Source organism: Plecotus auritus, assembly GCF_963455305.1.
Source record: "Plecotus auritus genome assembly, chromosome: 4".
Classification (NCBI taxonomy): Eukaryota; Metazoa; Chordata; class Mammalia; order Chiroptera; family Vespertilionidae; genus Plecotus; species Plecotus auritus.
The window spans coordinates 170,303,014-170,316,452 of NC_137775.1; the positions used below are offsets into that span (position 1 = coordinate 170,303,014).

The 13,439-nt window shown below is 37.5% G+C and overlaps 1 protein-coding gene across 3 annotated transcripts in view; it reads left to right on the plus strand.

Moving 5' to 3' along the window:
- Positions 1–13,439, plus strand: part of PHF14 (PHD finger protein 14) — a 165,300-nt gene that overhangs the window by 138,185 nt on the left and 13,676 nt on the right. For 2 of the 3 annotated variants that reach the window (XM_080666046.1, XM_080666048.1), the window contains one exon: positions 9,778–10,170. The exons of the other annotated variant lie outside the window; for it this stretch is intronic. In XM_080666046.1, the coding sequence (XP_080522172.1) occupies positions 9,778–9,852 (75 nt within the window). In that variant the 3' untranslated portion in view covers positions 9,853–10,170. Of the gene's footprint in view, positions 1–9,777; positions 10,171–13,439 lie in introns of those variants that run through there. 3 annotated transcript variants of the gene reach the window in all.

Below are 13,439 nucleotides of genomic sequence, written 5' to 3' on the forward strand. Positions count from 1 at the left end.
GAAATATTTCATATTTATAGAATAAATTCATAGAAAATATTGGTTAAATGAATGCATTTTCAGAGGAGCTTCGTAAGTCATTTGGGACTTGCAAAGTAAAGTGGACTAGTCTTTTGAATAATTTAAGGATATATCAATGCATGGTTTCATGATAACAGTTTAAAGGAAACAGTTTAAAATATTTAATCATCTTTCTTTAAAGCAAAATAGTCTCTAAGTGAAAATATATAAATTTAAGATGTGGAAATATGGCTATTTTTGACAGATTATGAAATATCATTATTAGAGAATAATAGTGTGGTATTTTCTAAAATACTATTTTTAATTTTTTGAAGCAAAGTCAACTTTTTTCATGCATGAAAAACTAATGTGCCATAGGAGATGTGTTACTTAGATGTCTAATGAGCAATTTATTTCCAATAAAACTGTGAAGATTAATGGGTTCACTCTGGGAAAAATAGCATTCAGCTTGAAATAGGGATATTTGAGGCAACTTAATTTGTTCATTTGGGAGTAAAGTTTTAAAAATTCACTTTCCAAACATAAGTTTATTTCTGAAAGATACAGTCCTTAATGTTGGTTATCTTAATAAAATAATTATGAAGTATTTGTTTTAAGTATACATAATACTAACCTTTGAGCATGTAGAAGGGTATATTATTGTTATTCCTTAGACCACTTTGTAGAATATTAATCGCCCCCAACTTCCCTCCTCTGCCGGCCTAGTCACCCCTAACTGCCCTCCCCTGCAGGCTTGATCACCCCCAACTGCCCTCTCTTGCGGGCCTGGTTCCTTCCAACTGCCCTCCCCTTCTGGCCATCTTGTGGCGGCCATCTTGTGTCCACATGAGGGTAGCCATCTTTGACCACATGGGGGCAGCCATCTTGTGTGTTGGAGTGATGGTCAATTTGCATATTACTCTTTTATTAGGTAAGATAAAGGCCTGCTGTATGGGTAGGGGCCAGCTGGTTTGCCCTGAAGGGTGTCCTGGATCAGGGTGTGGGTTCCCTTGGGACATGGGGCGGCCTTGGCGAGGGGCCTGTGGTGGTTTGCAGGCCGGTCATGCCCCCTGGTGACCCAAGTGGAGGCCCTGGTATCTGGGGTTTATTTATCTTCTATAATTGAAACTTTGTAGCCTTGAGCAGAGGCCAGGACAGGCCAGGAACTTGGCTTCCTCCATCGCTGAGGAAACCCAAGCCTCCTGTTCGCTCTGTGGCCACAGCCATTTTTGTTGGGATTTATTTATCTTCTATAATTGAAACTTTGTAGCCTTGAGTGGAGTCCAGGGCCGGCCAGGGTGTGCAGGAAGCTTGGCTTCCTCCATTGCCAAGGAAACCCAAGCCTCCTGTTAGCTCCATGGCCATAGCCATCTTGGTTGGGTTAATTTGCATACTTGCTCCTGATTGGCTGGTGGGCGTGGCTTGTGGGTGTAGTGGAGGTATGGTCAATTTGCATATTACTCTTTTATTAAATAGGATATGAGCATAGAACAATAATCAGTCCTAAACCTTAGTATAGCATTATTAAGTAAATGATAGAATTCATTTGGGTTTTACTGATTTTGCCAAACATGTCCTTTTTCTGGTCCAGGACCCCCTATTTCATTTTGTCATCGTGTCTCCTCCTGTTTCTGACAGTCATGCCTTTCATGATCTTGACACTTTTGAAGAGTACTTTGCATTTATTTTGTAGAATATCTCTCAATTTGGATTTGTCATTTTTTCATGATTGGATTGAGGTATGCATTACTGGGAAAGATACCAATTCCAGTGCCATGAATATTGCTTATATTAATGAATAAGTAAAATATGCTATATAAAAGGTGTGCTTTTTCATGTTTATGGGAAGATTATAAGTTTATAGAATTGGGTTTATGCTCATTAAGAGTCTACTTTAACACACCATCCATCATTCACTTTACTTCCTTTCTTTTATCCTACCTGTTGTGCCAGACTCTCACCTTCCACGCTCACTGATCTTCATTTCCTTTCTGTAATTATACTCTCCTTAAGTGGCTGGGCAAATCCTTACAGTCTTTCTTCCCAGGTCAAAGAGATTCCCTCTTGATTCCAAATCATACTTGGGAAATCCAAAGTCTTATTTTTAATTGCCCCATTTCCATGCTACCAAAGCCGCCACAAAGAACTAAAACACGACAGGAGGAACTAAAGACTTCAAAAAGCAAACCTATTCCACTAGATCTGGTCCAGAATCACTAATGGGAGAGATAAGTGATTGGTTAACAAATGAAATAGAATTATTCATGTATTCTTATACATGAAATTGGAAATTCATTATCACCCTTTATCTTACTTGTTATTAAAATAAAGGATATGATTTTGTAACATTAAATAAAGGGAGATTTTTAGATTAGTTCTCTTTTGTTTGAATCATCAAGTAGAGAAAAAAAGATAGAAATGTATAAAATAGCTCCATTCTGTTTTAATGACATATGTATTTGAACTAGGTTTACTGAGAACCTCCATAGTAACTTTAATTTTACAATATAGCCCTAGACTTTCTAATTAAATATGCAACTCCTGTCATAAGAAAAAAAACCCTCTTATGCTTTTTTACAATAAATTTAATTAAGCATTTCTTGTAAGTTCATTTCAGTATCTATCATGGCCCACTAAAGTTGGAATTCAGTTGTAAAATGGTAGATTAATTGCTTTTTGTATTAAATGAAATAAGAATCTCAAATATGCAAAGTCAGGAAATTTAATTGTGTTCTTCAATTGCTTATTCAATGCATTGGAAAACTGAATGCAGAAGTACGGAAAAAAAGGCCAAAGGTTGTTAAATGTAGCACATCACACGCATTTTGCGCTTTACTTAATGATCCAAGTATTTATTACTATGAAGTAAATGTACTATTTAAAGAATTATGGTGGAATTGCACAACGTTAAAACTCTAATTAATTTTAGTCTGAAGCATGGAGCGTGCTTATTTTGCCTAAAACATTTTCATTATCGTATTTTTCCAGTTATTAAGATAAATTTTTCCTCATTGTGCAGCACTAGCATATTTTCTCTATTAAAAGTACTATCTTAAGTGCTGTTGTGAATTATATCTGGTATGTGTTTTAAAGGAACAAAAGAAAGTTAACCACAGGTTGGAACAATAACTACAGATTAAGTGTGTCTACATATTTTTCACCAAAATATACGTATACTAACAATTTTAAAAGGTTTATTATTAAAGCATACAGATGATTATGACTGTTCATTTGAATCCAACTACAATAACTCTTCTTTAATTCATCAATGGAATATTTAAAATCTAAAGAAAATAGAAATACTTGTAGTGTTTAGCTGCATCTTCTCACTTCACTTTACTGTTGTATCCCTGTGTGGTTTAGTCTGCTGTGAATAACAAATTCAGTAAAATAAAAAAAGCTGACATCATTCTCTTTGAAAACATAGACCCCCATTAGGCTTACTTATTTTCAAAAATAGTTCAAATGGACAAATTATAAAGGGATTTATTAAAAGAAAGCTTATGTTTTCTGATTGAGAAAGTAATCCATGCTCAGAGTAGAAAAATAATAAAGTACATGAAAGCCAGAAGAGAAAATAAAAATTAATAACAATTTCTATGAACATTTGAAGTACTCAAGAAAGGAATTTTAAGGAGAATGATGGAACACAAAAAATTTATTTTAGCTGTATTATTTCAGTGTAGGGGCTACAGATGCTTCAGGTGTTCTCTACATAAAGTCTTTGAGCATATTTTTTAATCTTTTTGTTTTGAAATAATTTTAGACTTACAGAAAAGTTGCCAAAATAATACAAATAATTCTCATTTGCCCTTCATCCAACCAAAAGGTTAATGTTAATATGGATCACTGGTTTACCTTCATCACTTGGTTAAAGTGGTGCTTGACAGGTTTCTCCACTCTAAATGTACTTAAAGCCATCTTTAAAGATATGAAGGAACAATGGGGAAAGTTATCCCTTTGTATAATTTTACCCTTAAAAGAAATAATTTAAAACTTGGCAGTCTACAGGATAAATATAGTCATCAGTACTTGTGTACTGTAATTTTTTTGTTTTTTATTAATCCTAATCCTAGAATATTTTTCAATTGATTTTTTTTTTTTTTTTTTTTTTAGAGAGAGAGAGAGAGAGTGGAAGGGAGGGGCAGAAACAGAGAGAGAGAAACATTGATTGGTTGCCTTCCTCACGCTCACATCCTATCCAGAGCTTGGGTTTGAGCCTGCAACCAAGGTGTGTGCCCTTGACCAGAACTGAACCTGGGACTCTTCAGTCCTTGGGCCGAGGCTCTATCCACTGAGCCAAACTGGGTAAGGCTGTAATTTGAATCTGAATATTACCTGAGCTGTTGAAATTCCAGCTGCTAAAATAATTGGGATTTTTCTGGAGTTGGTTACCTCCTTAAGAGAAAGGAAAAGCTGGATGGATACATTTTATTAATTGGCCTCCATTCTTTGAACTATTATGAGAAATAAGTCAAATTTGTAAATAAGGAAAAATAGAGGGCACTTTTCTTGCAAATTGATGGTGCAAATGAAAGCTGAATGACTTTTAAACAAAACCGTGAAAGTTTTATTCAGTGGTAAGAGGGATTTAGTGTAGATAAACATGGCAGTGTTTTTACTTATTTCTCTGTTAGAATAACTATTTTAGTCTCATGTCACCGGAAGCATTAGACCAAGCATGTCAAATTCGCAGCCCAAGGGCCTCATGCAGCCCACAGGAATATTTTTGCAGCCCAGCCAATATAACAGTATGTAAGAAATGTTTTAATAAAAATTTCGTAACTGAGTTTTTACACTATCCTGTTATACATAATTATTAATAATGAACTACAACATTCGCTAATGCCTGATTACTATAATCATGTGGCACTCATTTCCCTTACACGCCTTACACGCAGGCGCACCGTTTCTCTCCAATACCAGCAGCGAATATTTTAGCAGCAGATTGCCACATCATTAGTCTTGTACTGATTTGCTTGGTGTGCGCAACAGGAAATATTTCGCTTTCATAGAACAAGAAAAATAGGTTTATTTGCATTATGCTTATTAATTTTCAGTTACTCAGTGTCTGGTAAGTTAATGTTCAAGAAAAAATATTAATTTTTATTAAAATGTTCTATTATTTTATGTTAACGATTACTTACTTATTTCAGCCCTTTGTATTCAGCATATGTTTCTATGAAAATTGAAGCTTTTGTTTTTTTGCAGCCCACATAAGCTTAAACCTTGTTTATTTGGCCCGTGTTAGCCTTTGAGTTTGGCATGCTTGCATTAGACCATAATTACATGGTCCATACGTGCCTAGAAATTAGTGTTCTCACTACAACAATGCTAATGGTTTGAAAAGAGCAAGATGGCTAAGGGATCACATTTAGTCACTTGACCTTATGAATGTTATTGTTATATGAGTGGGTATTCTTGAAATTCCACACATAAGTAGCAGATCTGTAAGGATGTTATAATCAACACTTTTTTTTGGAGTATGAATTAACAAGCTTACACATTACGAGGTAAATCTGTCTACTTTCCAGAAGCCCCAAAGGTTACATTTTCTTGCTGACTGCTTCAGAACACTTCATGAAACACATGTCAAACCTGTCAGGGCTGTCACCAAGAAAATGATCCGTGTGGCAAGGGTCTTTCCCTGGGAAACAAACAGATGTCTTTCCTCAACAAAGAGTGACATAACCCTGCCATCTATTAGAGAAATGTTTGCCTGCCTTTAATATCCAGTAGTGAAGAAATTCTTTGGTAAAATGGTTTCCTTTCTTTGCACTATCATTCATTATTCAGTCATTTGACAGTGGTACTTGATTTGCTGCCTGCACTATTTTAATGTTTTTTATTATCCCTGAATTACAATTTTCTTAACAAAAATTGATCTGCAATGTTGGAAACACAAATAAACACTTTTTAAAAAAGTAGAAGAAGCCAAAGCAACCTCTAACACCCTTTCTGGAGCTTTATTGTCCCTAATTCATCTATTACTGTTATTTTGATCATTTTTATGATGCGATTCTATAGCAGTTATGATGAATTATACTCTAGCAGTAAGGGTTAAATGCCTTTTCAACCCCTCCATAATTCTTTTTCCATCCAGGTCACAGCTATCCTTGTACAAAGGAAGACAGAGATTGGATCTTGTTACTTAGACAACTGTTTTAAAGGCATAGAAAGGCAAAATATTTTTTTTTTTTTAAAGATATATTTTATTAATTTTTTACAGAGAGGAAGAGAGAGGAGAGGGATAGAGAGCTAGAAACATCGATGAGAGAGAAACATCGATCAGCTGCCTCCTGCACACCTCCCACTGGGGATGTGCCCGCAACCAAGGTACGTGCCCCTGACCGGAATCGAACCTGGGACCTTTCAGTCCGCAGGCCGACGCTCTATCCACTGAGCCAAACCGGTTTCGGCGGCAAAATATTTTAAGACATGTCTTCAGCATAAAGGAGAGTGTGCAACAGATTTTGCACCTGTCCTGAACAGAAGGTAATGCTAGAAGAGACATGCATTGACAAACCATATTTTCTTACTCAGAGAAATTTAATAATAAAAAGACTGGCATTATATTAAGAAAGTTAGTTAAATAGGAAAGTAAAGCATATAGATACTTCCTAGCCCCAGGGACATTATTAAGCCTTTACATTCCTATTTTGACTTAGAGCATCATTGAAGGTTGCTAGGAAAACTGGATAACCAAGCTTCTTAAACCATTGAGTCTTCTTGTTGTGGGAAGTTAGTAGACTCCACATGATAACGGCTCCATTCTTGTACATAATAAAGGATATGAACTTGATAATAGCTATCTTGGCTGATTTTGCCTCAAGCATCTTTGCTTATTAAGGCTTTTAGTACTGTTCTAAGCTAGCAGTGTGACTACTGGGTAAGAAAGAATATTACACTTTTCCAAATTATGTATTAGTCTAGGCCAGCCTTGGGCAAACTACGGCCCACGGGCCGGATCCGGCTGTTCTATCCGGTTCTCTTGCTCTCCCCTCCGCTCCTTTACTTTGAATTTATATTAGTTCACACAAACACTCCATCCATGCTTTTGTTCCGGCCCTCCAGTCCAGTTTAAGAACCCATTGTGGCCCTCGAGTCAAAAAGTTTGCCCACCCCTGGTCTAGGCAGAACTTTGTTTTATTCAATTTTTACTCTGCTGTTTCACATAGCTCAGAAAACATTTATTGGACTCCAATTATATATTAAACTAGTGTCCCGGTGCATGAAATTCATGCACGGGGTGGGGGAGGCCTTCTCTCCACCCAGCCTGCACCCTCTCCAATCGGGGACCCCTTGGAGGATTTCCAACTGCCGGTTTAGGCCCGATCCCTTTGGGATTTGGCCTAAACTGGCAGTCAGACATCCCTCTCACAATCTGGGACCACTGGCTCCTAACTGCTCACCTGCCTGCCTGCCTGATCGCCCCTAACTGCCTCTGCTGCCTCATCGCCCCTAACTGCCCTCCCCTGCCAGCCTGATCTCGCCCCCAACTGCTTTCCCCTGCTGGCCTGATCTCACCCCCAACTGCCTTCCCCTGCCAACCTGGTTGCCCCCAACTGCCCTCCCATGCTGGCCTGATCGCCCCTAACTGCCTCTACCTTTGCCCCCACCACTATAGCTTTGTCCGGAAGGCAGTCAGACATCCAGAAGATGGCCGGTCTACCCGGTCTAATTAGCATATTACCCTTTTATTACCCTATTAGTATAGGTAGATTATAAAGGATAGGATTGCTTAAATGGGGAGGAAAGCCTTTTTCATCAGGAGGAGATGTTATTGGCAGACAAAAATACATAATTCCTATATCTGGACTGATAGCCAGCCATATGCACTATACTGCCAAACCGGTCATTAAAAAAAATTAAACCGCTTTCTTACACCTTACACCAAACAGCTGTTGCCCTTAAAACCCCTCCTCAGCCCCCACCTTAGGTTCTGCCTTCGCAGTTCACCCAGATTAGGTTCTGATTGGTCGGTTTCTATGCCTATCTCTGGGCCTGATCAGAGAGGCAGGGCTGATCAGCAGCCCTGCACTGCTGGTGAGACCTGGAGAGAAAGAGAGGCAAGGGCTGATCAACAGCTGCCATGGAGGCTGCGGATCAGACCCTGCTTCTCTCTCTGGGCCTGATCCACATCCCCCTCCACAGTCAGGACTGACTTCCGGTGTTCGGTCGTCCATTCGGTCGTTTTGGATGTTACAGACCCTGGCTCTTTATATATATGTATATAGATGTGCCCTGTTTGATGGTAGGAATATATGATAAAAAAGATAAAGCCCTGCCTTGAGGAATATATAGACAAATTCAATGCTAATTAACAAACATTTCTTGCCACTTTTACCTGCTGATTTAATACTTTCTGTCAGTGTCTCGTGTGAAGAAGGTGTTGGAAAGTGTAGAATAGTATTTACTTTTTATTATGATGTAATTAAAATGTAACCTCTAGAAATTTTTGTCTAAAAGTGGAAACTACTGGTTCATTCAGAGGTTTTCAAGAGTCAGCGCAACATAATATTTACAGTGGCCTTCTATGCTTAGAGAAATATATTAAAATTACATTTTCAAGATGATATTTGAAACACCATCCCTTACGTAGCTATAATATTCGGGTTAGTTGATAATATTGATAATTTCTCTACTTTCCTGGTGTCGACAGTCTAAATCACTAATGCTATTGAATTTAGAGATAAAATATATAAAGGAAGCTTTCTCCAACTTAATGTTTACAGGTAAAGTGTGGTTTTTCATGGAAAACAAATATGTATATCGTGATCTGCATTTGTTTATACGATCAGTTTACTAAGCAAAACTCAACAATGATTTAACTGAATTGAAATTTGTTTTACAAAATACAAGGTGATGCGTTTGGTGATACTGATATTATTACTGTTATCTAGAGATACTTAAGAAATTTCTACTGCTTTAATTAACTCAGTCAAGAGTTAGGCAATGCTTTTTACTTCCTTTAAAAATGAAAGATCTTACTTGATAAAAAAAATATTAGAAAAGCAAGACTGCTTTGTGCTTGGGTATTGTTGAAGTAACAGATATGATGAGATGGGTTTCAAATTGTGAGATGAAATATTTTTCCAGACTCTCATTATTTATACTTTGGAGGTCGCCGTTTAATAATGAACACCAGACACACTTTGTTCCTATGGAACCAGACGTGATGTCACTTCATTTACTCGCCATGTTCCACAGGAACCCGCTCTGAGTTATGAAGCCACCACCTAGAATCGAAGCTGTAGGCAATTGTAAGCTTTCTCTAGTCTGTCATGCCCATGTTTCCTATTTTAGAGCTGACTGATCTTCAGATAACATATGGTGGTGCAAGTAATTGGAAAATTGGCAGACCTGTCAAGAAAGTATGCTAGATGACACAAAAATGCCATGCTTGGAGCACATAGTGTCTCCGAAGTTAAATTTATTGTTTTTCATCAAACGGTGAAGTAAAAATACCTGACTCACCCCCTTTAAAAGGACACTTTTTAGTGGCAGGTGTGATTTCAAAAGACATTTTTAGGTAGTTGATAAAATAAGTTACTTTAAAAAATATAGAAATTTTAGGCAATGTGTAGTATAAAACAGCACCCAATATAAATATTTAAATGTTACATAATTTTTGCATTTTGTTATAGCCTTTTCCCTAGGATTACTAGAATCATAATAGTCAATTCTTCAGAGAAATAGAGTTAAAATGTATTAAGTATAGCCGATAAAAATGCCCTAAAGTTTATATTTTAATGTTTTCTAAAATTTATTTCACAGGAAGATGAAAATGAAGCTGAAAGAAAAAATATATCTCAGGAGCTCAGCATGGAACAGAAAAATCCAAAGAAATAAAGGATTTTCTGTAGTGTTTTGAAAAGTTTGCAACTTATGTAGTAGCAGATAAAATTTCTAATTGTAAAATGTTAATTGTAAAATCTTAATCTGCAAAATGTTCTGAATAAAGTTGTTGAAAATGAAATAGGAGCTTGCATTTGAAATTTGTATGTTTTTAGAGCAATTTAAACTTTTATATAAAAGTTAGGCCTTTAAAATATATATTTTTAAAATTCTAAACTGAAATTTGAGAATAGAGACAATTTTTCTCTTACCTGTAACCTAAGTGTTAGTACATCTGAGTGACCTGAAAGAAAACTGAGTCTTTTATCCCTTACTAGTCTCTGTTGTCTTCTTCAAGGACCTTAACAGAATTCCAGTTAAATTTATAAAGAAAAACCAGCATAGTTCAAAAGTGAACAAGTGCACGTGAAAACACTTAAAATCAACCTATGCCACAAGATGAAAGACCATTTTCTGATTTCAACATATATCAATTTATATCACCTAATATATCACCTAATATCCTAGGATTGCAGGTAAAAGCTAAAAAGAAATGATGTAACATTTTCTGTGGCAGAAGTAGGGCCATAACTTTTGATTCATAAAATATTTACTAAGGACCTACTATGTACTGCCCTATACACTTTTCCTGGACATTTCAAGAACAGTTCCCACCTGTTTAGCTTAGGGATTCTGTAAAATTTCTTTGATTCCCATTTTTCTCAGTTCTCAGCAACCAGCCATTTTTCTTTCCCTGGTTCTAATTCCCAAGCTATCATTTTCCAACTACAGTAGGAGCAAAGAACCTACTTGCTATTTGTAGAGCCAAATGTTTTTGATAGATGTCTTTGTTTGATTATTTAAGGCCGACTTGCTTAAAATAAGAGACAGAACTTTGGAAGGCTTATAAGAGAATGTCAGAAATACAACTTCCTCCCCATGAGAATAGAATCCATGTACTTGCCCTATGGCCATAGTTTTATCACATGTGTCTGACAAGCTGAATGAAGGTGTGACAGTGGGACATGCTGGCAGCTATGATACAGTGGGCTGAAGTGGGAAAACTGCAAGTAGGCAAGATAGAAAATTCATTGCTAAGTCCCAAATAATGCACCATATGTGGATATCAGGAAAATAGCTGTACCCCACAGACTAGACCCCCTCGAAGAATTTAGGAGCAAAGACGGAGACTAGGAAAACTCTGGGAAGGCGGGTCAAAGTCTGCAGAGGGCTTTCACAATTAGCAAATACAAATTAATTTGACTTTCCCCCTATTTTTTCCATTTAGTGTCACTTTTGAAAAGAAGCAATAATACATGATTCATATCATAGTTTACATGTATTATAGTTATTATTTGCAGACACTATGCTAAATGCTACTTGGTATGCATTATGCCACTAATCATCCCAGTGAATATACAATATAGTTACTATTATCCTTCCCATTTTATCAATGATTAATCTGAGGCTTAGACATGGGAAATAAGTAAACCAAGGTTACGTAGTTTGTAATTTAACTGGCAGACCCAAGCAGTCTCACCCCAGAATATCACATTTTATCACTGAAATTCTCAATTCCATACCTCTTTTCAATCCACTATTCTCCCCCTTTCTTCTTAGCACCTCATTCATTACCTACTACTCCTTTAGTTATTTCTTTCCCCCACCTTCTTAGTACACTTAATTCATTTTGAATACCTGCTTGAGTGAAATAAGTGAAACAGTTATAACTACTACTAGAGGCCGGGTGCATGAAATTCATGTACGGGGGTGTGTGTCCCTCAGCCCAGCCTGCACCCTCTCCAATCAGGGATCCCTTGAGGGATGTCCAACTGCCCATTTAGGCAGTCGGACATCCCTCTCACAATCCAGGACTGCTGGCTCCCAACTGCTTACCTGCCTGCCTTCCTGATTGCCCCTAACCACTTCTGCCTGCCAGCCTGATCACCCCCTAACCACTCCCCTGCTAGCCTGATTGACACCTAACTGCCTTCCCCTGCAGGCCTGGTCACCCCCAACTGCCCTACCCTGCAGGCCTGGGTCCCTCCCAACTGCCCTCCCCTGCAGGCCTGGTTCCCCCCCCCCCCCCAACTGCCCTCCCCTGCAGGCCTGGGTCCCCACCCAATTGCCCTTCCCTGCAGGCCCAGTCGCCCCCAACTTCCCTCCCTTGCAGGCCTGGTCCCTCCCAACTGCCCTCCCCTGCTGGCCTGATTGCCCACAACTACCCTCCCTTGCAGGCCTGGTCCCTCCCAACTGCCCTCCCCTGCTGGCCATCTTTTGGCGGCCATCTTGTGTCCACATGGGGGTAGCCATCTTCGACCACATGGGGGCAGCCATCTTGTGTGTTGGAGTGATGATCAATTTGCATATCACTCTTTTATTAGATAGTATTCCATCTGCTCCAGAACATGAATGCCCTGCTTTACCTTTTTACATTGAGTTATGATGGAAGTTATTATGGATAAAAGACTCAGTTACCTTGGTTTAGAATAATGAGTAGGACAGTAGAACCACTGTAAATTTCCTTTAGGAAAAATGCACCATGTGTGTTTCTCAAAGTTTTAGGGTCCATACATCCATTCCATAAGCACATACATATAAATCTTGCTATAATGCTAAAATTGCCCACATTATGTGAATGATTAAGCTAGTCACTTAATTTGAATGAAATTATGCATATAATTTATATTATTAATATGCATATCATTGATTATATTAATGTTAATTAACATTATATTATTATGATAATGCATATAATAACTCTATAGACTATTACATATTATTTTAGCTCAGGTTACCATAACAAAATACCCCAGGCTAGTGACTTAAACAACAGATATTTCTTTTTTTCACGGTCCAAATGCCTCTTTTATAACAAATCTGAATCATGTTAAGGAGTACTAGAGTGAAGTCCCAATGAAAAGGCTATGGCAATATGGATAATATGTATTTAGGGTCCTTAGAAAAGTTGATAATTAGAATATAATCTAAAGGTTAATTTCTAAAGAAGATAAACCTGCACCTGTTTTATCTCTATATCTCCATTACTTAGTTCATTTTCTGACCCATACTAGGTGTAGTACTGCCAACAGAAGCCAACCTATAACAATATACACTATCTAAAGGACCAAATTCCCTTCTAATTCATGATTCCTGTATAATTTCCACCCACTCAACCCAAGTGTACTGTCTTCATGTTAGTTACTGAGCTATATTTCTTCACATCTTCAAAGAATTTAAAAGCAACACAACTTTTAATCAGTATTTTTCTCTATCATTCTGATGAATAGCATTTAAAAAAAATATTCAGAATTCTCTTTCCTCAGGTCTATGGAACAAACAACAGAAATAACAAGAGGTGTTACGTTGTTCTCTAGTGGAATGTACTGGGCACTAAGATGTCCAAATTCTTAAATTCACTCAACAGAACTTTCTTAGGACCCACTTATATGCTATGCACTGTCTGTCGTTGGGGATTCAATAACAGATAAACTTCCTCTGCTGTCACTGTCTTGAAATTCTTAAAAATGCTTAATTTTTTAATAAGGGGCCTCACAGTTTTATTTTGCAATTGGCCTACAGAGTACATAACAAGTGCTACT